The sequence below is a fragment of the Dermacentor silvarum genome, chromosome 1 (assembly GCF_013339745.2).
Source record: "Dermacentor silvarum isolate Dsil-2018 chromosome 1, BIME_Dsil_1.4, whole genome shotgun sequence".
NCBI lineage: Eukaryota > Metazoa > Arthropoda > Arachnida > Ixodida > Ixodidae > Dermacentor > Dermacentor silvarum.
Window position 1 is genome coordinate 304,629,040 of NC_051154.1, and position 27,273 is coordinate 304,656,312.

The 27,273-nt window shown below is 47.3% G+C and overlaps 1 protein-coding gene across 2 annotated transcripts; it reads right to left on the reverse strand.

Annotated features, from left to right (window-relative positions):
• Positions 1-1,115: 1,115 nt before the first annotated feature.
• LOC119437267 (doublesex- and mab-3-related transcription factor A2-like) lies at positions 1,116-27,273 on the reverse strand. 2 transcript variants are annotated; one of them, XM_037704306.2, is made up of 4 exons: positions 26,860-27,266; positions 25,114-25,304; positions 7,425-7,592; positions 1,116-2,092 (listed from the first exon to the last, which is right to left on the reverse strand). In XM_037704306.2, exons 1-4 carry the CDS (start codon positions 27,156-27,158, stop codon positions 1,632-1,634), a joined length of 1,119 nt encoding a protein of 372 aa, XP_037560234.1. In that variant the 5' UTR covers positions 27,159-27,266; the 3' UTR covers positions 1,116-1,631. The 2 variants fall into 2 exon arrangements, with proteins under 2 accessions (XP_037560234.1, XP_049516359.1); XM_049660402.1 differs by lacking the exon at positions 7,425-7,592 and having other exon boundaries at positions 26,860-27,273.

Here is a 27,273-nt window from a genome sequence, read left to right on the forward strand (position 1 = left end):
TTACTCCTTACTCTCCTTTCCCCTGACGGCTCTCCGCGGTTTCGCATTCCCCAACTGCGGCGCGTCCCATTTCACTGCTGCTAGCGGTTGTTTTCCGAAAGTTGGTTGGACTAGATTACTATAGGTTGAACCCAATAGAGTTCCGAACAGTCAATGTTGCCCGGTAACATGAATAACGGTCTCTAACTGCACTCGAAAGCAAAACTTGAGGCTAAATAGTTATCATATAGGCGCCGATATTGAAAATAGGCATTTATAGGCATTTAGGCACTATAAAAACACTATAGCAGCCCTTCTTAACCTCTAATCCATGCTCATATATCAAAGTGGGGCGATAGGAGCGCAAGGAACAAAATACATAGGCATTTGCCTAAAATCCGGTCTCTACTCATGACATCACTTCAGTGCATTTTCTGAGCGTGTATCATTAGCACGTCATTAAAATGAGGCCAACAATCTGTTGTGTTGTAATAGAACTTCATTTCTTTTTTCTTTTTTTTTCTTTTTTGTCTTGGCGCATGATGGCATGATCGCCAGTATCGCGCGTGCGCTCAAGAGAAAAACAAACTTAAAAAAAACGAAAGGTACGTGCGGCAGTTTTGTGGATCTTTCGTATGATTCTTGTATTGTACTTCAAGAAATGATTTCTACATTCATTTTGCATGGCGTTACAGCTCACTCACAACCCGCCGGGTGGCTCAGTCAGCTAAGGCGTTGCGCTGCTGAGCACGCGATCGCGGAATCGAATCCTGGCTGCGGCGGCTGCATTTCGATGGAGGCGAAATGCAAAAACGCCCGTGTACTTGCATTGTAGTGCACGTTAAAGAACCCCAGGTGGTCAAAATTAATCTGGAGCCCTCCACTACGGCGTGCCTCATAATCAGAACTGGTTTTGGCACGTAAAACCCCAGAAAGAGGAAGAAGACCAGTTCACTCATATTATAGTGAACGTACGTATGTGAATAAATGAATAAAGTTGAAAGATAATGTACAATCATTTTGTGGTCTTATTTCAACGAAAGTTGATTCTAAAAGTACCCCAAAACAGACAAGCTTCTGTAATGACGATGAAGTTACATATTTTTTTCTGAAAAAAGTATGTCGCATTCTACCTGTTACAGTATCATAAGCATTTTATCCCCAATATCAGAAAAGAAAGTTTCATTACAACTAAAAATTCACGCTTTTAATACATGTAAAAATATTCTCTAAACATAGCGAAAATATCAATAACACGGTTATTACATTATACATATATCGTTTTTTTTCAAAGCCAGATAACTATAGAATATGCATAACACAGGTTACACGTTTGAGTGAACTGGTGAGCCGTTCAAATGAACCGGTTCATTTCAATGAGCTGAGCCGTTCCGAGCCGTTCACTGAAGTGAGCCGTTTTGTCCATCTCTAACGTTAATCATTCAGTGCTTATAGCAAAGCAGTAAGGTGCGTTTGATACGGGTGAGCCCCTCGACGCCTACTTCCATCTATTCGATCAGGGACGCCGGACGCTTGCACTACACCGCCAGGCATGTACGCTGCTCATACACCAGCGTACCGTCCTGTGTATTTCAAAGGACACCTTAGCACACCATCGCCTCGTAATGTTAAGGACGGAGTTGGCAACGGAGTTATGAGTTGCGCATGGCAGCAAACAGCCTGCTCCTCCGATCTTTAGACGCGCCGGGCGAACAGCTGAAACCACCAGGCGACTGTCCCTGCTCGCTCTCCACATCCAAGAGCAGATCGTCTTCCGACGAGTCGCCGCTGCTTGAACGACGCCTCTCGTGGACGTCCGAAGCGGGTCGCTCTGGCGGGGATGCCGCGACGACGTGGGGGTGGCTGTGCGCGGCCGCCGCGCTCGGCCGCGCACAGACGGCAACGGGAAAAGCTTGTGGCAGCGGCGCCGGAAGCCTGGGTGCAAGGAGGGAAGGCAAAGTGGGCACCGCCACCAGACCGGTGGCGGAAGCCGTGGGGGAGCACGGCTGGCAGGGCACGTTCGACCACATCTGGAGGGCCGGCGCAACAGCCGGGCCGGCCGGCTGCTTTTGCAGTGACTCCTGGATCGCCAGCGACTGGACCTCGAGCCGAGCTGCGTCGAGGAAAAAGCGAATGGTGGTCCCCTGTCAGTAATATAGTATGCAGAAGCCGCGCTGAGATTAAGATAACCATAGCCAGTGGTTTTAAATGCGTAAGCATTTCTATGACTACCCAACGAGGAAAGCCGTGATGGGGAAAGAGTGCGCCGAGTGCTGATAGCTTCGTGTAGGCTGTGTTCGCACCGCTTACTTAGTTCGCGTTCCAGCAAGACGCGCGGGCCCTATCTTGAAAGTGATCTACGATGCGAACGCCGCTTAGTTCATGTTGAAGAGAGAGGCAGCACGAAGGTCAATTCGCTCGCTGCTGCGGGCCCTATCTTGAAAGTGATCGTCTTACGTGACGCTCGGACAGACGGACGGGTTTCCTCGTTGGGTAGGCATAGAAATGCTTACGCATTTAAAAGGACTGGCCGCAGGTCGGTTACGAACCCACATCTTCCCATTACGCGTGCGATGCTTTTACCAATTGAGCTACCGCAGTGCCATTTTCCCATCCACTTGCTGGGGTATTTATGCCATTTATAAGCAACCATGGGAGTGTTGGCCAGCGCCACTACTCATGGCCTTGGTGGCGGATGTGGAACATCCTTTCTGCCGCAGGCGTCACGTCTACGTGAACTTTTTGGGTGAATGCTACTGGTCAATAAACCCGCACAAGGAAACTGAGACCGAAAGGAAAGCATCGCACGCGTAATGCGAAGACGTGGGTTCGTATCTCACATGCGGCCAGTTGCTTTTCATCCACTTTCAGTTCCATTTATTAATCATTTCGTTATTTCAATTAAGAACTGCAGATAATTTCCCCTATGCTATCCGTGGTGTCATTGTTTGTTGGCTTCTTATGATATCACTAAGAAAGATGGGGCCCCTCGGTTTCCTTTCTTTCGTATATATATATATATATATATATATATATATATATATATATATATCTTGTGACACAAGGATGTAAGTAACAGCGACATCTATTATTTACAGCTGATATTACGAGAGAGGCAGCACAGGCAAGTCCCTAACGTTGTTGTCTTCCGACACCAGCTCGTGCCCTTCTTCCACCTTGTTCCCAGCGTTGTAACAATATATATACGAGAAGAAAGAAAACCGAGGGGCCCGATTTTTATTAGTTTATTAACAAGATGCGATAGCACATGTATCGCTGGACCATAAGAGAGGCTACTAACAGTAATAATTACGAATTGCATAAACGGAGCTTGTTCTCAAATGGTCACAGATCAAAGTGTTTAGAAATTTTTGTAGTATAAATTTCAGCATCGCGAAGCCATAATATGTACGACACTTTAGGTAATATAATGGAATCAAGTAAAAGTATCAGTAGGCTTGCGAATGCTGGCTGCATGGCGTCGTGATCTTCTCCAATTCATTCCCTTCCTCCCTGCGGGCTAGCACCCGCACTAAATTATTGATCGTATAGGCGCTTCCATCTTGTTAAGGACAGGAGGTCGCATTTCTTGCCCTTGTCACAAAGCTATAGACCGTTTCACTGATTACCAACATAGGCCCTGCACGGCTTCCGGTTTTGGCCACTGACGCAGCTGCTGAGTGTAACTGGCAAAGAAACAACCAAACCATGCTTTTTAAAGCATAAACCTGATGAGGCACGTGACCGAAAGTTTCTTGGGGGCGGCGTGCTCGCTGCTGTTATCGCGAGCATGAAACCGTCTATAAGGGTAGAAAGGTTCAGAACGCTCTTTTTATACAACTATATTTATGGCGAGCAGGGTCGTAATCCCTTAGTGTGCGATCATAAAGCCTGCCGCCTGAATGTTCTCGCGTGGCTGAGAACGCAAGTCAGCGACCAAAGAAGTGAAGCTAAGCGTCGAGGATGGAGGTCAGAAAACTCAGAAGGACGCACGCACAAGACGAAACTAACATCTGCTTTTCTCATTTGAAGTAATTTGAATAGGAAAGGCAGATTGCTAAGACATAGTAACGAGAAAAGAACAACAAAATACGCGAAGAAAGCGTATACACGCATGCTCATTAAGATACGTAATTATCTCTACTCATTTCGTCTTCATTTAGTAGTGCTAATTCGCAATTCGCGGTCGCCCACCGCGCGCGCGTTTCGCAGCAGCTACACTGTACAGCGTCCACAATAATGAGCCAATGGCTGCGCAACCATTGAACGCAATCCGCTCAGTAGCGAAGGCATATTTACATTGTCCGATCATCGGTGACCGCGCTTTTCTGCACAGTGGTGTCGCTGCTGCAGAGACAGCACCGGTCAAGTGCAACTCGCACAGTTTGTCTCGCACAAGACGGAAGCGTCCACCGCTGGTCATCGTCACCAGGCCCATACCGTGTGTGCTTGTTAACCCTTACAGGCCCATTGACTACGCTCGGAATCACATTAATCAGCTGCCTGCAAGAATGCACCTCTTAAATTTGGTAAGATTAGGCAGTAATTTATATATTTTCGCCACTCTGTGCATGCACAATTCAGTGTGTGACCATTTTTTCATGGAACCACTAACACTCTACTTTCACGGATTTCCGCACGTGCACACATCACCTCGCGCAGTTCATAAATTTAAGCCAAAGGAACACTCTTCGGGCTGTTTCTTTTCCTGATATTTATATTTACTGAGCCTGAGAAAAGAACCCCAAATAAATTTTGTTGGAACAAAACAATCTCTCTATTTTTTTCTTCTTGTTGTATTCTTCTTTTTCTGTTCTTTTTCTTGTACAAACGATCGAAATAAACATGATTCCATTTCGAATCATTGTCACCTCCTGGGCAGTTTCTACTGGGTAGTTATATGAAATGCGCTTCGCCGGAAGATTTAGCTTTATGCAGATATATTTCTCTCTTCTTGTGCTTCGGGATATCTGTCCAAGAGAATAATTTGTACTTTTTCAGTAAGTAATGGTCAGCACAACCTGTCTTTTTTTCCTTTTTTGGAAAAGAGTGCAACCGAAACTTTTGTCATGCAACGTGCCAGACATACATATAGAATCATTATATGAAGAAAAGAAAATTACATAAATATCAGGAACAACGGAGTGGAACAACAAAGCAACGCGGCCTATGCCACCAAAATATTATTGTTGATTATTCATGTTGATGATTATGGTAAAACAATGTAATGGTGTCTATGCATCAGCCCTAACACTATCCCCAACGTAATCACAAAAAACTACACAGCTGCATCGTGTGCACAAAACAAAACAGAAAACACAAACAAAAGAAGGAATAGAGTGGAGGCTGGCTAAATGTGCTGCGAGGGCTGATAAGGGTCCCGTTGATCTGATTTTCTTACAAAAACTTATAGTTGACAGCCATACAAAGCTGTAGTTTCTCATAAGTTCTACAAGGTGCTCTCATAGAAAGGTATGTTTTATAATGTTGCTTCAAGACACACCTGGGCCGGTATTTTGCAGCGATGCGTTATGCTCTATTCTATACTAGTCTTATCATCCACCGCTCACGGCCGGCTGATCCCATTGATAACGTGAGCGGACCGTCGCTCTGACCACTAACCAAGCGCGAAAAGCGCGAAAAGGCATTAGCATCGGAAAGGTATTGCTACAAAATACCGCCCCTGTACTCTGGTCTGCACAGACACCCAACACTTTTATGGAGACAACTGCTGAAAAAAAATGGCAATCTTTAGAATTTAAGAAATTGCTCTGTTATTGAGAAAGTTTCCCCGTGCAAACTGTACCGAAGTGAAGAGGAAGTTTTCAGCACTGTAGCTGACATAATAATAAAAAATACAAGTTCGGTAAAGATAGTAAATTGTTTCATGCTAATGGCGACAGTAATATGGTCGCAATACACGACCCAGATGCGACACACCTTCAAGGCCCAACTAGTTATCAGCCCTTCAGGTGGAATGGCGCGCTCACTTATCAAGGCGCCACCTAGTCTTAATGAGTACAATTGTAATCACACAATAAGAATTACGCCCATAAAAGTTTGCAATGTCTGGTTGGTATTTTTCATCTCTTGGAACCAGGATGGCTTCATACCAGAAGAATTCATTTCCTTTTTTTTATCCGTGCACTCATATTTCTGACCGGAAAGGGTTTAGAACTGCGCCAGTTACGGAGATGGTTATCACGGGATCTTGCGATGCGCGCGCCCTGCTCCGCGCGCACACTACAGGACCGGAATACACCTCGCGCATGCAATGCATGCAGCGAAGCGTGGATACGACGCATGCGCATTGCGGAACCCCGAGCGCAAGGAGATACGCGCAGAGGCCTTGCGTTTGGTCATGTACGGAATACGAAAGCTGATATCTGTGCAGTGATCTGCGAACTTTGCTCATTGGTTGAGCTGGAAAATGATGGAAAACGGGGACAGCGAGCGGGAATGAAAGTTCAACGATTCGCGAAAACAACAGTAGCCACACAAGAAGTAATCTCGTCCGTACAATCAAGCTTGAGCCAGTGCTGACTTTTTCATGTTTCTTTTCTTCTTTCCGGTTACTAGGCACCGAAATGACTGAGATCATGAAAAGTGGCTGGTCACGTAGTCACTTAGCTTGTCAAGAGTTAGCGATTATATACGTATCGACGCAAAATAAGCTGGAGGATACACAAACAGGCAGCCCTTTCATCGGTCTCTGTTGTCACCAGCTTTCAGAATGGAGACGTCAAACTCGGATTTATAATGCAAAATCAGTTGCCCCGGAAAGCCATTAGTCTCAATCAAGATCACGATTCTTTGCCCGGCCTAACCTATACCGGCGTTTGCAACAGCAATTCAAGTCATACAGCACACGTCTCGGTGTCTACTTTGGAAAGAGCAAAGCTTTTTTTTTTTTTTCTTCAAAGCAAGGAGGAGAAACAAAAGCACCCGCGGATTCCCCCCACCGGTGAAATTGTTTCTTTTTTTTTCTTTTTTTCCTTTCCCTGCTCCATCGATCCGTGCCCGCAGCCTATGCGCCGTCGTTAGCACACGGTGGGCTCGCGCTATCATAAGAGGAATTGTAAAAAAAAAACTCTCTTAGCTGCGACGAAAACATAATTACACGAGCTTTAGCGATACTCGAACGAGTCCCTGTTATGAAATTATTCAGGCTACACTGTCACTAAGCAGCAGCGTTCATCATCACGGTGATGCTCGGCGTGCTTAATGATCCCAAGCAACGGACACACGGGCCTAATCTCTTCGACATCGCGCAACAAATCAACGGTAGCGGTGCGGCTGAAAAAAAAAAAAGTAGTGGAGGGCGGAGGGGTGGGAGAATGCGCAGAAAATGAAAGGGCTTCAAAAAAGAAAATCAAAGGACGAAGCAAGCGTGGCCAGGGACTGAAAACAAAAACCAAAGCAAGAGATGAGTCAGAAAAGAATACCTTCTAGTAGCCGGGAAAAGGCACGATCGACGCTGAAGTTTGTCTCCCGCAGGAGCGCGTACAGGTAAACGAGCGGTGGCACCTCAGCACCGGCCATGGCGAGAGCGTTGGCAAGGCAGGTGAGGGCGTCTTGAACGTACCGGCGCTTCCGCAAGTCCTCGAGGATACCTAGACGTGGGGACAGGAACGTCAGGGATAAGTGTGTACGGACCCGACGACCCTTGTGCAGAGCGCACTAACGGTGTACTTGCGACGGTAGCATTTCCGAGTGACTGATGCATCAGTCACTCGCAAATTGGTCTCTCGAAGGACTTAAAGTTCCCATAAGGGCGTATACCTGGCATGTTAATGCCATTTTGAAAGTCTAACACAGCGCAAATGAACACATGGTGCAGCACATGTGATCACTATTCAGTTGTTTCTAATTTACAAGCTCCTCAGTAAACACCGGACGTCCAGTTGTGAGCTACAATACGCGTATTAAAGTGAAGTAAATAAGCCCATTTTTTTAACAAACAGGTATCCCGCAACCTTTATATTTCAGTTTGTCAGTTGCTTTCCAAACGTTACCTTAATCTCTGTGCATTCCCTATTGTGAGTATGTGCCATGTTTTACGCTTGTCATCATCATTGTCATGTACCCCACCTTTGTGCCGCCGACGCTGTATTCATGAGCATGACTACGAAGAATTGCACGCAAACACACCGCCATCTTGTTAAGAACAATTTCTATACGATGCACATAATGTAATCCTCGCCCACTGCAGTATTGCTCGTTCAGGCCTCCGAAATACATGCACAGATGCCACCGCTCTTAGACTCTGTGTGGAGCGCAAAACCTTGCACTAATTCATTAGCTCTGTTGTTGCGCAATAGGTGCAAGTGTCCTTTTAGCATGTCCTAAAAAGACATGCTTTCTACCATTTAAGAGCCATGACGGCCATCCAGGTGGCATGTTTATTTTGTTCGAACTAGACAGTCTCTGGCAAAGTCAGATGCGTGACAGGCACGCTGAAACTTGCAGGTCTACGAGGCCATTTTTTCCGTGAAACTTCAGCGTTTGTGCGTAGGTGTGCATGCGACGCAAGAGCAGCCGCCCGAGTAGATGTTTTCATTGGATCAATCTGTTTGTTTGATTGAATAATAAGCTCCTATTTGTTTAGAGCTGTGCAGACCTCTACGACTTATTTTCATGTTTTAAATAAAACGGACGAAAGAAGTTGCACGATAGCTGTGTGGTTAACGCGCTCGACTCCCAAGGGCACATTACTTCAACGGAATAGGTTCAAATACCCACGGAAGCGGTTTCAGAGAAGTCTTACTTCTCTTCACGCTGTGGCAGTGGTGAAAGTGGGGATGACGAGGTGGCCTAGCCATGTAACAAAAATCATCGCTGTTTTGTCGTCGATGACGACAGCGGTCGTCGTCAGCGTAACATAATGGACGGGACAGACAAGCAAGGCAAGCCCAGTTTCGAGCACCTTTATAGCTGCTGCTCTTACAGCTGAAGCTCTGGTTCTGATGCTCTTACAGAATTCTGAAGCTCATACTGATTCTGAAGCTCATATTCTAATGCTCATACTGATTCTGAAGCTCTTACAGCTGCCGCTGTAAGAGGTTCAGAATCAGTACCGACGCTGTATTGAGTTACTTTTTATTCATTTTTGAAAGCACTGTTATTGAAGCTGCACACTTCCGCGAAGCAAGACGAGTTCTACAAACGTACCTGCTACCGAGTGCGTGTGTTCCACAGCGAGTGTCGCTAAACGCTTCCCTCTCACAGCATGCGAATGACACTAACGGCGAAGTAATACTCGCTCAAAGGGGCACTACATTTGTCCGTTTGGCAGGGCATAAGGATCCACGAACGAAATGCTCTATAACTTGCAACTGAATTTTATTTATGGAGAGGAAACGCAACTCCTTGGATTTATGCCCCGTCAGAAAAGAAACAAAACCGTGCAGCGTAAAATAACAGTTATACTATGTCCCGTATGTCCAGCGAGTTATGTATTTCATACCTTTGGGTGTTGGGCTGCTGAGCACGAGGTCGTGGGATCAAATCCCGGCCACGGCGGCCGCATTTCGATGGGGGCGAAATGCGAAAACACCCTTGTACTTAGATTTAGGTGCACGTTAAAGAAACCCAGGTGGTCCAAATTTCTGGAGTCCCCCACTACGGCGTTCCTCATAATCAGAACTGGTTTTGGCACGTAAAACCCCATTAATTTTAATTTCATACCTTTGTTCTATCGTATCTCGTGCATTAGACAGAGCGAACGAGTCGGTGCTTTGAACATGCGATTGCCTAAGCACGGCAAAAAATGTTCACTGAGGCGTCGAAGGCCACCTGGCGGCCTATACAGTCGTGGGTGCAGTTGCGCACTACACCATGACGAATGTGTATGCGTGTTCAGGTCGCGGCGCCAGTGCACTCACAAAAATTATGAACACAAAAGGAACTCCAAGTGCACATGTACAACATGTAAGTGTTCAGGTAGTTCTCTTACGCGAAAGGAATTATTATTTTAGATAGAAAGGCCGCACTCACGCTACATCATGGTGCTGTGGTGTGTGTGTGATCTCAGCATCGTTTCTTGTTTATTCTCACTTTTCGAGTTTGGTTCGCTTCAGCTCTGTTTCTGGATTTTCAGTGCCGGTGTAGTAATATGCTGGCGCCTTTTCTTCCGGCAATATTCGCTAGCAAGTATTCGCTTAAAGGTGCTGAAATCTTATTCAAGTAAAGACAGAGAGGTCGACTTGATGTAGTGTGCTCTTCTAGCCTACTACTCTGCACAGGAGGAAGTATTCGTAAGAATTTCGAAAGACTTTCAGAAAACATTTAAAAGTTCTAACGGTTATGGTGGAGAATAAATTATAGCGTTTATGCGACTTCGAGCCTTCTTCTTTCTGGGGTTTTACGTGCCAAAACCAGTTTTGATTATGAGGCACGCCATAGTGGAGGGCTCCTGATTAATTTTTACCACCTGGGGTTCTTTAACGTGCACTACAACGCAAGTACACGGGCGTTTTTGCATTTCGCCTCCATCGATCCCGTGACCTCGTGCTCAGCAGCGCAACACCTTAGCCACTGAGCCACCGCGGCGGGTGCGACTTCGAGTCTAGCACCTTGTAACTGCTATCAACCGGCAGAAGTAAAGAAGAAATTGCCTAAACGTGTCCTGCCTCCGGCTATGTTAGCATTATGTCACACCTTTTGAGGTCCCGGATCTCTGATTTCAACCGCGTTCATCACATTGCAAAGTGTTGTTCAGGAGCTCAGTCGACAAACGTCATGCCTCTCGAGAAGCGAAATATGTGCAACTGACAGGGGTCCGGAGCAGACCGATGTCTGTTGCACTATAATATATATATATATATATATATATATATATAAGAAAAGCAACCGAGTGGCCCGACACTTATTAGTCTAATCATGCACTTGGACACTCCTAATGATAACGCTATAAATAAGCTTCGCGCCAGCTCTTTTCTATCAGTAGAATATGCTGCCATGGCAAGGACGCTCCCCATCGGACCGGAGTACGGAGAGCGCAGCCTTCGCATCGTCTGGCCCAGGCCGAACTGGCAGAAGCCAGAAAAAAAAAGCAGCATAGAGTCAAATGAAGGGAAAAGTGCGGTGAAAGATAGTGGTCCCGTTGTAGATGGTGGATGGCAGTGGTATTGGCCCTACTCCTAGGTGGGAAGTGGCGGGCGCGTATTTCAGAAGCCGTTTCACCAATAACAAGCTTGGGGCATCGCTATTGGTTCCAGAACAGCACAAGACCACCTTCAAGATCGCGTGGTAGTCTGTAAACGTGTTGGTGAGTCGGGGGCTCATCAATGCTGTTCGCTAAATTGAGCTTGGAGACTCAAAAAAGAAACACCAAGTCTCCAAGTATCTTACGGTTCAATGGCCGCGTTCTGTCAAACATGCGAATTTCCGACAATAAACGCGCCCTGCTCAACAAAAACTTGACGTAACAATTAAGTGAGTAAATGAGCATTTCCACATACGCCGTCAGACTTGCGAGGCTCAACGTCGGGAAATGCGCCGTTATCGCGCCAAGCTTCCTCATCACCGTTGCATGTACTCTGCCTCGAAGCCGACAATGTACAGCAACCGGAAACGATGGCACAAACGCCCTGGCCCCTGTATCGGGACACCTGTTCGCGCACTAAGCGGCTGTTAACTCGGAGTCACGCCGCAAAGAGTGACACCTGCTTGGAGGACGATTTATGTGCTTCGATCGCTTGCGTCGGCCAAGCTACCGACGGTGCCGAAGGGAACGCGTTATCCTCGCACGTGCTGAACCACCGCCGCGTAGCAAGATAGCAAGACGGCCGGGCGAAATCCTGGCCTTGCTTTAGCTTTGATTTCGGTTATTTCACTATTGCATACCGCTCGAAGCGGTAAAGACATCACCTGTCGCGTTAGCGCAGTGGCTACGGCGCATTGCTGAACACGACGCCGGGGGTTCGATTCCCTTGTCTCGGCGGCCGCATTTTAATGGGGCGAAATGCAGGAACGTTCGTGTACTTAGGTTTAGGTGCGCGTTAAAGAACCCACAGGGGATCAAGGCTCTTCTGAGTCCTCCACTACGGCGTCTCTCATAGCCCAAGTGTTGCTTTGTGTCGTTAATCTTCGTGAATCAATCAATCAGTGCATGACTTCGTGGTCTATACTACTATTTTGAGCTACGACGAACTCTTCAGAGTTTAACTTTAGGATGTTTTATATTGTTATATAGCGTATTATGTATCACGCGTCTATATATGCGTCTGTTTGAAGCGACATGCGGTAGTATAATTGTATGCATGTGGTACAATGAGGTGCAACTGTATGAGTGCTGTCACACCATGCCGGCCCGTGGTATAATGCTGCGTTTCTGGGTCAAAGGCTGGTAGTGCTACAGCGCTATACAGCTCGTAATTTCTCTTTAACCTCTTTGATGATCCAACGGAAAGACGAAATTAACAAAAACACGTATTTTCTTGTCGTGTACAGACCCACTGACGCCAATAGCAATATTTGCAGGACTAATGAGCATTGCCCAGCTCTTTACTTTGTACCTTTAAACAGCCTGCAATTCCGCAATCTCGAGCAGACATCTGCATTAGAGCACTGCACGGGCTCGGGCTTACCCGAAAGCCCGGGCCCGGCCCGGCCCGTGGGCCGGGCCGGGCCGGGTAGAGCAGTTTTCTCACGGGCTCGGGCCGGGCTCGGGCACGGCGTGTGCTTTTTGACCCGGGCCCGGGCCGGGCTCGGGTTTTTCGACGCGGGCCCGGGCCGGGCTCGGGCTTTCTGCGAGTTATTCTCGGGCTTCTCAACTCTGAAAAACATGTATTTTTCGGTCTCGGGCCGGGTTCGGGCCGGTTTCGAGCCGGGCTCGGGCCGGGCTCGGGCTTAAAGTAAAGGGGTGGCGGGCCGGGCCGGGCGGGTAACGTAGATTATTTCCGACCCGGGCCGGGCCCGGGTCTCGCCATAAAGGTTTTGATCGGGCTCGGGCGGGCCGCCCAATGTAAAAACGGGCCCGGGCCGGGCCCGGGCCGCAAAAATCGGCCCGTGCAGTGCTCTAATCTGCATTCCAGAGAAAGTGCGCACTCGTGCGTGCATTGTCACGTTCACATAGTTTTCATTTTTCTTGAACCTTTCTCGTATATGACAGAACTGTATTAGTAATAACTAGTGAGCTGGTCACCGTAAAAGAAATCTGGGTGACAAGATACTGCTGGGCTGTCTTTCGAAAGCACGACAGGCACTTTAAGGCCACACCGAATACGCGTCGTAATAAGCCCATGGATTGATCGTGTTGTCAAATAGTGTTATTTTTCGGCGCAGAAAACGAGACAACCAAGTAGATAAAACAATACTGAGCGCTGTTTTGTATTGTCTTGTTCACTTGGCTGTTCCGTTTTTGGCTGTGCAAAATATAGCACAATTCAAACAAACAGCCCAACAGCATATTCTTGTCACAAATATCTCTTTACTGTGACCGGCTCACTCTCTAATTTTCACTCATTCACTTATGTTATATATATATATATATATATACGGTGTTTTCTTTTTGTGTTTTCTTTTGTTTTTTTTAACCGCCTGTGGCAGATAGCACAATTCTAACCTTTGAACTAAATTAGTCCTTGAGGCGAACATTACTGCCACAAGAAATCAAATGCGTCAATTGAGTAATCATCACAATGTCATCGATTAAGTGTTTTAATAATTAATTTACAGCAAATATTGCAACCTACGAATCGTAGCTAGTGAGTTTGAAAGGAATATCGACTTGGAACGAATTCTAATAATGGCACTGGTTCCAATTTATGCGCCGTCAAACTAGCGGTATAAACGCCCTGTTGTTCCCCTTGCTTTATTATGAAAACGCTGTTTTATGCATTGAAGCCCAAAAGTAAATGGAACGCCGGCGTATTTTTCGGACAATTAATATCCAGAAAGTAGTGCCGTCCTGAGAATTCGTTCTAAGTGGATACGCGTTTCAAGCTCACCGGCTCCCATTCGTAAATTGCACATGTACCGTAAAGTAATTAATTAATAATTATTTATACAGCTCCGATAATTATTCGATAGTGCATTTTGATTTCTCGTAAAAGTAATGGCCGCCTCATCGAGTAATCCAGTTCATCGGTTAGAATTGCGCGCCCTGTCGCACACAATTTTTTTTTTAATGTGGTGCAGATAAAAAAAAAAGGACACCTGGTATATTCGCACTAGTGTAGCAACATCAAACCGGTTTTGCGAAAAAAACAGTTATCCGGTTATTCGATTCACCGTTCATTTGAATTTGAAAACCGGATAACCGGAGTGATCGCGGTTATTCGGTTGGTTATTCGTTTAATAGTATCGGGATATTCGGATAGCCGGATATTTGTTCTTCTGTACATATGCCGAAGTTACCTCTCTTTCTCTCTTGTAATCTTATATTTCTAGTTATTTTTGCAACCGCTCGTGCAAAGCCGATATCTGCTCTGGTTAACCTCCTTACCTTTCCTTTTTTAAGCACCAAATATTCGTGTCCGGATATTCGAATATCCAGTTAACCGGTTATTTAAACCGGATATCCTCAATATTCGTTTCTTGAATCCGGATAACCGGATAACCGGTCTTCGAGACCGGATTCACTTCCCTCCGGTTAAACCGGATAGCCGGTTTGACGGATATTTGCAAGCCCTAATTCGCACCCTACCGCTAAGAACCACGGCTTCTCGTTTTGGCATTGTCTAATGACCCATAACCCTATTTTTCTGAAGGTGAGAATATGACACATGGCGACGTTCATCAATGCCGTTCCAAACAACTGCACGCGTCGTCTTCACCAGACATATACAGCCTTGCGAAACCCAAGATGAGATGTCTCCTGCGCATGGCGAAGAAAAATAGAAAACGCGCTACTTTTCTCCGCGCCTTGTACGGCTGTTTCCCCGGTGTCGGTTGACGCCGTTCGTCGTGAACGTGACATTCCTTAAATGCGTGCGAAATGTTCCTTTACCTGGCGTAAACAAGTGCATACAACGGGTGAATCTCCACGGTGTAATTGACGTGCTTGATGCCTCATGCAATAGGAACGCGAGAAATTCTCGGTCGGCCGCAAGCTGCCCGGTGTAGACTCGCGTCACGGGACGAGATAACTTCTAACTTCTTCCATCTCAGGCATACTAGAGCCAACGGCATACAGGTCTCTATTTCAGCTTGAGCGTTCCAGTCACCATGCCGTTCACGCAAACTTGAGCTCGCTTGTCACTGGAATGTCAACGACATTCGTGACTGCAGTAAACGCTACTTCATGAGTTCAGAGTAAGGTTCTTGCGCTCATTAAGATAGTTTTTTTTTTAATCTGCGCAAAATGGAAATGTGAAGCTGCAGATTTAGCGACACTTTTCGCCACAGCAGTTGGAGTTACCTTTCCAGAAAATCGCGCGCGTCTCCATCGGCAGCCCGCTGAGGAGCCCGTGTGAAAGTGCGCCAGCTCCACTGTCTTCTGCTATGCTATGCGTTTGCGTGACCATTTTGACAGACGCAGGCATCATCTAGACTTTTTGTGCTGTTCTAGTTCAGCAAGTACTGTGCAAGTATCCTGATTTTTTCTCCCCCGCAAATGTGCAAATATTCACGCATCGTGCCTATAGAAGCTCGAAAAGCCATGTCGGTCATATTTTTTTTTTTTTTTACGCCGCTTGTTACTGTTAGCGCTATCTCGCTAGGTTAGCGTTCCGCTGGGTTCTGGCGGATTTGCTTTTGTGCCTATTGCACTCAAACCCGATGCATAAGTGACAAGAAAGTTTGCAACAGTGATAACGTGTACGCATGGGCACTTACATGCGTTGATATGATGTACGCTTTTGGCATCCGCCTCGAGAAAAGAAGTAAACTAAAAAAAATGTCACAGTTTCGCCCTAAGGGCGAAGCAATGAATGCGATAGCAACACAGCAATGTCATACGAAGTAAGGTGAGCGGCTTTGGTAGCAATATGAATTGTAGTAAACATGAGCTGATTAAGTAAGCAGGTGTGCTGCGGCGTAAGTAGACCGACATGAAGAGAGACTCGATGACCACGAGAAGGCGCGTGTGAAACGGTGGTGTTCATGAGAAGCGCTTCCCGTGGGCAGCGCGTGCGAAGGGACACACCTGTAGCGCTGCACTGCCGATCCGGGCAGCATTGCGTGTGTAGCGTGCGTTGGAAAATGTGGCCCGACTATTACGAACTGAATGAACAAGCGTGGTGTGAGCGCGCACAAACACGAAGAGATCACACTGAATGACAGCAGACAACGACTGTCAAAACGCTGACAGCAAGCATACGCCGCAGCGGGCGAAGGTACGTGCGGTCTATCGCTTCAACGGAAACTGAGCGGCGAATGCACTTAAAGGTCAGAGCCGTGTGGAGATAAGAGACGGTGCGAGCGAGCGACGAGCGCGGTTGTTGGCAGAGTAGAAGTGCGCCTCCCCCCCCCCCCCCGCCCTTGCTCCCTCCGGCGCTGGCTTCCTGCTTCCTTGCTTGCGCGTGGGAGATTGAGTGTGTTCGCTCTCCGTGATAGCGCGCGTCTCCGCACGCTTCCTCTCGGGCATACGGCGCGCGGCGAAGATTTTATCTATAGGGAACCTCACGGCGACGGCGACGACGACGGCGACGACGACGCCGACGGCAGAAATCCGGTTCAAGTGTCCATATAATTGCTATCGCAATAAAAAGTTCGTTTACCATGTACTGACGCACCTGATAATGTTGGACGAGCCAACCGTCCTTTTCCGTCGCGATACTTAGGATGCGAAGCTCCATACTGTGCTTGCACTCATGCCGCTGTGCTTATCCAGACAAACTGAGCAAAATAATATGCTACGGCGCGAGGCCGGCTCTCCTCAGCGCACAGCTGATATTGCGTCGAGTATATAATGCTACGATGGTTTCACGTTCGTCACGTGAGCTGCTGTGGTGCTACTAGATTGGCGTGGAAACAGCGACATGTAAGCTGCCAATGCCTGCTCGCCAGTGCCGATACTAGAGTACGCTGATCGCCGGCTACGGAAGAAGTTTGCTAAAAGCGTTGGCGTTACTTCCATACTGAGCTCATCTCCCTTATGCATCATATTCACCAGCATCACGACCACCTCCAATGCGCCCCTGTTGAATCTAAAAGTTGCGATGTATCAACGCAGCCGAAGATAATTAAAGAACGCAGCATTAATAAAAAGCGATTGCTTATCACAAACGTAGATGTCCTTCCTCATTTTCCTCTACTACAAGCTCGCGATGAAGTCTGAGGCGACTTCTCTCAGATTAGGCATCAGTTTACTCGTTTAATGAAAGTAGTTTTATCTTTGCAAGCTATATACGAAAGCAGTTCGTACTGCTGATATGAGTCTAGTTATAAAGCGTAACACAAAAAAGACAAAAAGAAACAGTCGGTACCTGTCAAATACGAGATGCCAAGAGCAGCGATTGCTCGCGAAGCATCCGTTGCGTGGCTTGCTACAGCACTCAGGGTCGTCGTAAACTAACACCAAGGTGAAGGAAGTTACCCGATACTAGAAATGCAGAGTAAATATCAACAGAACTGAAGATAACGAAGCGGTATAGCAGTGCATGCACACTACAGATACAAATAGTTGGAAGAGATAAAAATAAGATATGTCGTATGGTCTCATCGACAACCTAGAAAAAAATGGCTCACCTCCCGGACAGCCTCACTGGTTTCCGCAGACGCATTTGAACGCAAGACGCATTATTTCAACGCCAGGAAAACATTAATAGGGAACCCAGCATCATGCAGCTCAAGGTGATCTTGGCCATCGACATTAAGAAAGGTGATGTGTTGTCGCTGCAGGAGGGTTTATACTTAGAACACCTTTGGACCCGTTTCGCACGACGCCATGCTACAGTAACTTGGGGCCACATCGTTTAGGTGTAAGCTCTGCAACTACGTGACGAACTTTCTCAGCCACCCGACCTACAATGTCAATGTCGGAGATACCACGTGTCCAGACGCAACGAGGAATCCATAGCAAACTACAAAGACTCCTTATTTGGGCACTTAATCTAGAATTATTTTATTCTTACGATTAACTATATTTTGTTGTTTCACAGGCAATTAGTCAGCCAGCGTCTTCTTATTTGGATCAACTGACATATTGAGCCCCACCAAAACCAAGTGGCATTTACTTACAATTCCATTACAAATCCCAACAGAAATCTGCATCTGTTTAGTCTGCTATTACAACTTACAAGGCCATTAGGCTATATTTGTAACAGTTCTAACTGGCGGTGGTAGTAATACGTACTTCTATTTGTCCATCAGCAAGCACCATCACACTGTATATAGGCACTAATACAAATTGCCTTAGTATAATATGTACCCAATTCAAATTTTTATTGAATTGACAGGAGATTCAATTGTACCATACTAATATAAACTCCTATTAGACTAATAAATATCTTATACATCAAATACAAAACATTATTACAATAATAGAAATATGGATTGGAATTTTCACTGGGGAGCTGCTGCAACCACACTGCTTCCCATAGTGATTAGGTGTTTCCTGAAAATTGTCCCATTACCCCGACACATGCACCCCGAACATGACATGACACCCAGACACGAACAAGTCGTGTACTACACGCGCTACACATGCATCACGCAACTCCCACGGCATTTGCTACACAGATGCAACCACACGGCACAAAGGCTCGGCAATAGCCATGCTCGACCACTCCCTTTCCATTGTACGCACCGCACTTGTCCAATCCAGTGACCCCACGGCGGTGGCGCTGCACGCTATATATTTAGAAGTAACAGGCAAATCGAGGTTTCGTGGCAGAAAAGTATGGAGACCACAAACAACGGAGGTGTACAAAAACAAAGTTACTAATAGTGGTTCAGAAAGTTTGATGCTGGGAATTCTTTGTGTATTTTTTGTGTGTTTCTTTTTTAATACAGGTAGGACATTAGGCAAAAAATTCGGCAGCATGCTACACTCCTGTAACACGTGAAGGCGAAAGCCTGCTGCACACTTGGTAATGCGTCGTCTAATGCGTTGCTGCTTTCGCAGTTCGGGTTCTTCGGCTCGTTTTCGACGCTTAGCTGCGGCTTCGCGCGTTCGTTTAGCGGGGTCAGACTCGCGCCAACGACGTTTCTCTTCGACTTTAAGTTGCATCCTCTCAGCACAGAATTGAAACGTATGTGCTGCATGGCTGATTTCAACGAAGGTATGCACCACTCGCTTCACTTTGCTGAGCGCTTGCAGCCTCAGGCTTACGGGGTTATTGGCCATTGCATTTTTTGCTTGGTTACGGGGGTATGAGCTATTGCTTACGGGGGCATGAGCCATTTAGAAGGTCACGTGGTTGTTTTTAACATTCTTCTTCTTCTTTCTGAGGTTTTACGTGCCAAAGCCAGTTCTGATTATGAGGCACGCCGTAGTGGGGGGGGGGGGGGGGGGGGGCTCCGGATTTATTTTGACCACCTGTGGTTCTTTAATGTGCACTACAGCGCAAGTACACGGGCGTTTTTCCATTTCGCCTCCATCGAAATGCGGCCGCCAAGTCCGGGATTCGATCCCGCGACCTCGTGCTCAGCAGCGCAACGCCTTAGCTGACTGAGTCACCGCGGCGGGTTTGTTTTTAACAGCGAAGCTGTTCTAGCTAACCGTAAAAAGTGGCGCCTGCTGTCGCAAAACCTCGCCGAGCTATGACGTCACTGCGTTGCCTAGCAACCATCTCGCGGAGCGGCGTGTGTCTCGCCTCCTCTCCGTGCCGTGCACATGTTGCTTTGACATGGGACGTTAAGGAGAGGGAAGGAGAGCAGCACGCGGCGCGCGCAGTGCTCGGGAAAGAGAAAGAAAAAATGATAGCGATTGAGAGAGAAAGAAATTGTAGCAGCACCAACGAGGCAACGCGCAGAGCTGCTGCCGACGCCGCCCGCCTTTCTCGTTTCCCGCGTTCGCGCCGGGGAAACGCCGGCGGCGTCGGCCGCACCTCGGTAGGTTTCGACCAGCCACGCCCCGGCAAGTGTGGAGGCGCAGCTTGGCCATGACGTCACCGGGGGAGATAAAGCTCGGAGCCACCACGACGGCATCACAACTCTCGTTGACTCTGTGACGAGTACATGTAGCCTTGACATGGGACGACCAAAGAAGATCCGGACACTTGAAGAAGAAGCCGCTCATCTTGAAGCGCACCGCGCGGCTAAGCGAGAATCTGCGCGTCGGCGCCGAGCCGATTCGGAATACCGTGCCTAACAGCGCATTTTTGCTTGCTTAGGGCGGTATGAGCCATTGCTGATATTGCAATTTTCGTTCCACTGTACCGGACGACGCGTTTTTTTTTTTTTTTTTCAAGACTATCAGGGGTAGTTACACTCCTGTGTTACACTCCCGTGGAAGAGCGCCCACCTCGGCTGCGGGAGGTTGTGGGTTCGATTCCCACCGCCGCTGGGCACCCACTGGTTCAAATGGGTACAAGCGTACCCCCGGCCTGGCGTTCGGCTTCCTTCAGGGGTGATACGCTTGGGAAAGGAGCCTGCGCCCTGAATTCCCGTCGAAACCCTCGTGAGGTCAGAAAACTCACGAGGGTTTCGACGGGAATTCAGGGCTCAGGCTTCCTTCCCCAAGCGTATCACCCCTGAAGGAAGCCGAACGCCAGGCCGGGGGTACGCTTGTACCCATTTGAACCAGTGGTTGCCCGGCGGCGGTGGGAATAGCCTTAAGTAGGCGAAAGCCTTAAGCAGGCGCTTAAGGCTTTCGTCTTCAAATGAGAACAAGAGCTTTGTGGCGCAACTTACCACCCAGTTTCAAAGGGGACTCTCATAGCATCCATTCATCCTACACCACGGCACTACGTCACAAAGCTGCGGTTTCGCTATCGTCGGGAGTGACTTTCGTATGGTAGGCACTCTGCCGCCGAACCGGCCTGCCTCTTCAGTTGCCGCTGGGTTTTCACAAGTGCTTGTGCGGTTCAGTTTTACAACAAAGGAAACGCAGTATGCCGACGAGCTGCGTCATGGTGAGGTGTGCCGAAAGACACAAGTGGCACAAGTTTTTTTAAGAGTTTCCTGTTGATGAAAACCGTCACAACTAATGGGCCGCCGCAGTAAAAGGCGTGAGTTAGATTCCGATACCAGCTCATCGATTATGCGCCAAACATTTCGTAACAGTTAAGCTTCTTTGTCATTTTGCGTGGCGGCCAACAAGGGTGCTTAGGATCGTTACTAGCGTGTCATGACAATTTATTACCATATGAACCGTGAGAGAGCTAGCTTAAGATTGGCCTTGAATGTAGGTGGTGCGTGCAGATTTACCTCAAAGAATGTGACAGTGCAGATATAAATAGCCTATAGGACACGTTCACATACGCAGGCTGCACGGTTACCGCTGAGTTAGTTGCAGTGTGGATGTCATCAACGCGCCCAAAACGAGTTCATGAATTTACGCCCATGAAATAAAATGTCCAGAGTCTGCCATTACAAGAGCGAATCAAACCGCGATTTCGGCGACGCTTTACCAGTAGGAGCAGGAAACACGCGGCGTGATCCGGCGTCTGACTTGTCGTCCCAACAACCACCCAAACTATTTCTAAAATTTTCTGACAGAATACGACCTCTGATCGGACACCGGACCAACGACCTATTCCTCGGATATCGTTGTACGATGACCGTAGCGATCGGACGGCCACGCCCAACAGTGCAGATTGTGCGTCGCCGGATAGGGCCGGTACCTCACCCGTCCCATCACACAGCCGCGGTGATCGCTTCTATCTCCACTCACGGTGGCATACAAATCGGTTACTTTGAATTTGACGTGAAATAATTATTACTAGAACGAAATTACATCCAATGTGCTCCTGTTCCGTCAAGCATCGCCCAATATTAAACCACTAGCGTGATCGCGAGCAACGGTCCGACGGCGTTTCTTCTCGCAGACGGGAAGCAAACACCGACTGTCTGAGCGAGGCGGCTCGGCTGGCTTGCACGTAGTACGTTTCGTTTGCCATTCGCACCGACATCACCGAGAAAACCAGTTTATTTAGGTCCACGTTAATCGCGTTGTCAAATATAAGCGCACTATGACGAGCTGCGGCAGAGCATGCTAGGCCTACCGTCTCCATGGGTCGTATTTCGATGCGGGCGAAATGCAAATAGCCCGTGCATTCTGTGCACGGTAAAGAAGCCCAAGTGGTCAAAATTGATTCGGAGACCCCCACTACCTCGTGTCTCATATTCAAATCGTGGTTCTTGCATGTATGACCCTTGAATTAAAAAATGTAAAAGACGCCTTCCTAGCGCACAAACGGAGGTGGCGAATGTAGGCGGAGCCTATAGACGACGGCGCTATAGTACCTAGAGTATATCGAGGGGCGCCTATCGCTGTTCGCAAACATGGTGTAGGTCTATAGTCTCTTCCATCGATCACTTTCCAACTGCATGCACTATCATCCCATAATCTTCACAGACTCCATGACAGCATACCCACAACTCGTCCTATATACACGACGAACTCCTGGCGTCTTTTGTTAAACAGTTACAAGAATGATCCCACAGTCCGGTATATATGGTCTAAGTTCCTGGTCATGGGAAACTGTCAGAGAATAAGTGACCCCGCCCCCCAGAGAGCCACATTCGTACCAGGACGAGCTACCCGGACAGATATTAACTCTGTCTTTGAAACGTTCTTGAATATTTATCCGTATCTGTGCAATATATTCGTAGACCCCCTGAACGTTGTTGACAAAAACGTCTTATTCATTCTTATCGAGGAGCCGGCTCCTTTCCCATAGCTCATCTTCAATAACGATATCGCTAGAATCGCGGTGATGGCGGCAACGCGAAAAGTTTGTCTGAGCGGCGAGCGTCGTCCATTTAACGACTGTAGAAAAAAAAAATTATACCCAGAAAGGAACAGGGCGGCTGCTGTCTTATCGGCATCTCAAAGTCCGGAACCACGCTGCATCCTCAAGGCATTTTACTTCAAGATTGTCGCTTCTATATTCCGTGTGCATGTGCTGTATTAGTATATTAGACTTAATAATGTCTTTCATTTTTTAATCACAACACAGTATTAGTTCTTTTCTTTTTCTTTTTTTCCCCATTCTGCAATGTTAATATGTCCCTAAATTTTAATGCGAGATTTGCAAAGAAAAGAAACCTTGCGTTAATTCTGTTGTGACCATGCGAATTTGCGTTTACAAGTCTGTGTTCTTATACGTCTAGGAATTACTAGTATTCTTTAGTAGAGACGTGCGAATATTGGAAATTTCAATACGAATTGAGCGGTCTCGATTCCAAAATTTGCTATTCGAGGTTGTGAAATATTCGTTTCGCTCGAATACTATAAAAGACAACAACAGTTCTTGCTGTCTACAGACGAGAAAGGCTTATGCAAACGGAGGCTCGTCTATATGATGCTTGTTTAGCAGGCCAGCAGTTGTTCAGACGATCGAGTTCCCCAACAATCATGCGGAGTATTTTAATTATGCGAAATACTTGCTAGCCGTTGAGTAAGCATGTATCATCTTAGGCAGCCTATGAATTCGCTATATCGATTTAGACAAATAAATATATTATTTGACCAATCTCATCGTGTGTGGATTCCTTCAAAACCATGCGCGCCGCTGTAGTATTGCCCTTTGTTCCCTTTCAATTAGCGCCAGTACACTCTATTACATACATGCATTTGTGACTCTCCTGTACCGTTTCTTTTTTTCAATGTCAGCGTTAACCAGATATGATCATTCTATATCACTTTTTACATGTATCAAATAATGTAAACAAGCGTTTTGTAGCCGAAAAGTGTCCGCGAAATTGTTCGCGTAACTTTTTTAGAAATCGGAAATAGTCGATATTATATTCGACATTGAGCGGTGGTCTTTCTCAAATCCTCGTGTTCGATTCGATACGAAAATTTTGCTATTCGAACACCCCTATAAATTTCGAATGTTTTCCCCGTACTCAGTAATGATGACAATAAACGGAAACGCGAAAAAGATGGAGGACGCGTTGAGGCACCGCACCGCGCGCGACACACTATTGCCGCGACACTGCCTAAGACGACTGTGTTTTTGTGCATGTTGCTGCAGCTTTCCAACATTAAACTTAATTGATATTCATGTAAAAGCATTCAATTTTGTCTCCAATCAGCCAGAAAGCCTATTTCTTCAACCTCCTGACATAGCCTGCGCATGCGCCATGCGGGCAAGTCGATAGCACTCTGCAGCATTTCGCCATCAGGAAGATAAAGTTGACTCTGCTGAACCGGTTCGCGAACCGGTTCAGACTAGAAGTACTTTCGAGGTATCCGCCCTTAAAGCTTGCTGCAAAATTCATTGGCGTTCCAGTTGGCAGTTCCTCAAAAAGCATTTGTCTAACAGTTTAGGACAATCTTATCCGAAATTCCAAGACATTTTTTAGGATATTTTGAGCACGGAGAACTCGAAACCGGTGTGAGACTTGGACATTTTGTGAAGCAGACATGAATTCACTACAATTTGACAATTGCAACGTGTGCCATAAAATTAACAACTATAAGTTGTTTAGTGAACCTCTTAATTAACAGCTCCTTGGACATTCGAAATTTCCGCCTCTAGGAAATGTCCACTTGAGAAGACAAGACAGCGCTATTTAATGAAAGTTGGTTGAGCGCAGGAAAACACGAAGACAACAGGAGCGCCCGTGCGTCCGATGTGCCTTCCATTGTCCTCATGTTTCCCTGCGCTCAACCACCTTTAGTCTAGATGTATCAACAAGCCCACATCGCCACTCTTGTGGACTATTTATTGTCACAGCCACTTTCATTTAATGTGTCACTTTTGTTGTTTTTCTTTTTTAAGCAGGTTTAAGCAGGTGGTATGCACCCAATGGCAGTGACAATTCACGATACCCACAGCGGTAGCTAAGTGGCTATGGCGTTACGATTCTGAACTCCAGGTCGAGATCACTGGCTCGATCCCGGCCGCGGCAGCCACATTTCGATAGGAAACGAAATGCGAACACTACTCGTACACTTAGATTTAGGTGCACGTTAAAAGTACCCCAGGTCGTCAACATTAATCCGAGTCCCCCCCCCCCCCCCAACTATGGCGTACGTCATAATTTGATCGTGGTTTTGGCAAGCAAAGTCCCGGAATTAATTTTTATTTCATTTTCGATAATTCCCAGTATTGAAACGAACGAATCCCTCACCTGCGGCAGCGAAGGCCGACGTTCCTCGTGCGAGTGGTGACGTCAGGTTGGGCGCCGCTGCCTCGCCCGAATTCCACTGCGATGGAGGGGCAATATGCCAACCGAGCACGGGGCTAGCAGGCAATGGCTCCGCGTCGTTCTCGTCATCAGTCATCAGCTGGTTGCCCGTGGATTCGGCGGCTGCTTGGGCCCTGCCGGCACAAGCACACGTACCGTTGGCACAGACCGACAGACGCACGCGTGCGCTTAACCAAGGTTACACTTCTGAGATATTTCCATGCACTTAGGTACAGAAGGAAAGACCGAAAGTAAGGCAAAAAAGGGCGACAGGACAGTCAAACGATTAGACAGAACAGAAAAGACAGGACAATCTTTTCCGTCATCGCTGTCTTCTTCTAATGGTATATATATATTTTTTCTCTAAGTGCTGGAAATGTCCTAAATGTCTTAAGTTCCAACTAGCTCAGCGCTATGACTCAAGTATACAGTGCCAAGGGTTACGTCCTCACAAATTTGCAAGCAAACTTTGGAATGTGGCGCTTTTTATGCAACCGATCTCTCAGTCGGAAAGTATTCAATCACGCGAAATTTAAGGCCACCTGCGTGTAACGTGACTCGCTGACGCAGTAATTTTAGCCAATAGGCTGTAGGTGCTTTTTCATGAAAACGCACGAATTTTCAGTTGATCTGCCGTGACCGGCATAGGCTTGGCCGTCACGTAAAAACAATTGGTGCGGGCTGGCAGATGTGTTATTTGCGTTTACTGTCAAGCACATGGGTCCACTAAATGCTGTGTAAATAAAAAACAGAAATTAAAAAAAGTTAAACTACGGCATATGCAACGTCGCATCAACGGTGGCCACGAGACACGGTGGTTAGACAGGTTGCTATGGAGGACAACACAGTTTGCTTGCAACTTGTTATAATGAACTGCTATGTTTCAAAGAATTCAAACTATGCCCTGTGTAACGTTCAATAGACGGGGTGTATGGAAAAAATGAAATGACTACGCTGTCATGCCACCCGATAGGCATTCTAATGTACTTCGGGCATTGTTCTGAAGCCATCTTTGTAATATCACGTGAGCACTGTTTGCACATATTAACGATGCACCAACTGGCCCAAATATGTTACAATTCAGAAGCCGCTGCAACATTCAGGTAGCGTTTCTTCACGCTCATTATGCATGGCTGATTTTTTATGGAAGTTCCTAACTGTTCATGGCAAATAATTACCGCAAAAAAACTACAATGCAAATACAAACATTACAGCAGCGAAAATATAAGGGCCACTGCAGAGCGTGTATTCCGGGCAAGGACTCTGCTTTCTGCCTTATGGTTTTGTCACGTTTTCCGCATAGACAAATGTCGGATATTTCACACTCACTGCTGTTTCCTTGCGAATAACGTCAAGGCTAAGCAATTTTAACGCCTCCTCCCTGCTCCTCTAAATACAACGACGCTCAAGCACATCAGATACGCTGTGTTCACATCATGGAACGGGCTATAATTTCGTCGCCACAAAAGCACAGCCCCGACTTAAGCAGCAGCAGCAGCAGCTACCGCAACCTTCCATAGTGGAGCAGTACTCCACGTAAAGGTTCAAGATCTGTGGCCTCCCTTCCATCGCGTGCAACGCGTATAGCTCCGTTCAGCCCATTAAACAAGGCAGCTAGCTGCACGCACGGACGCGTAAAGCACGGTTCGCGGACCAGAAAGAAAAAGAAAGGTGAGGCTGTGCGATCACCTCCTCAGGGCCACTTGCTTGGCCATGACCCGTTGGCGTTCGGCAATGAGCTCGCACTTCTCGCAGGTGCACTCCCGAAAGGGACACTGGCGCTTGTGACCCCGCACCAATCGGCGGCGGCCGTGGTTCCGGCAGCGGGCGCACTTGGGCTGCCGGCCGGTCGGCGAACGCAGGGCGCACGCCGCGGGCAGAGCGGAAGCCTGCGGTGCGCCGGACGCGGCGTAGCGCGCCGTCGTCGTCGGAACTCCGTTCATATCGGCCGCACGTTGGACGCAGTGAGCCAGAAGGAACGCCGACATCGCCCACAAGCCGCGAGCGCGTGCGACGCGGGGAAAGGGTTTGCGAGGGAAAGGAAGCGCGAGCACCGGTGCGGACGCCGGGGGCGCTTCTCTCCCCACGTAGCGGCGCGCAGAT

Bases quoted from the DNA above. Each gene is read 5' to 3' on its own strand.
- LOC119437267 (XM_037704306.2), bottom strand. From the start codon at position 27,158: ATGTCGGCGTTCCTTCTGGCTCACTGCGTCCAACGTGCGGCCGATATG. The intron at 25,305-26,859 runs GTGATCGCACAG...TTGTGCCGGCAG, and splicing joins AAGCAAGTGGCCCTGAGGAG to GGCCCAAGCAGCCGCCGAAT. The intron at 2,093-7,424 runs GTATTCTTTTCT...TCCTCGACGCAG, and splicing joins CTTTTCCCGGCTACTAGAAG to CTCGGCTCGAGGTCCAGTCG.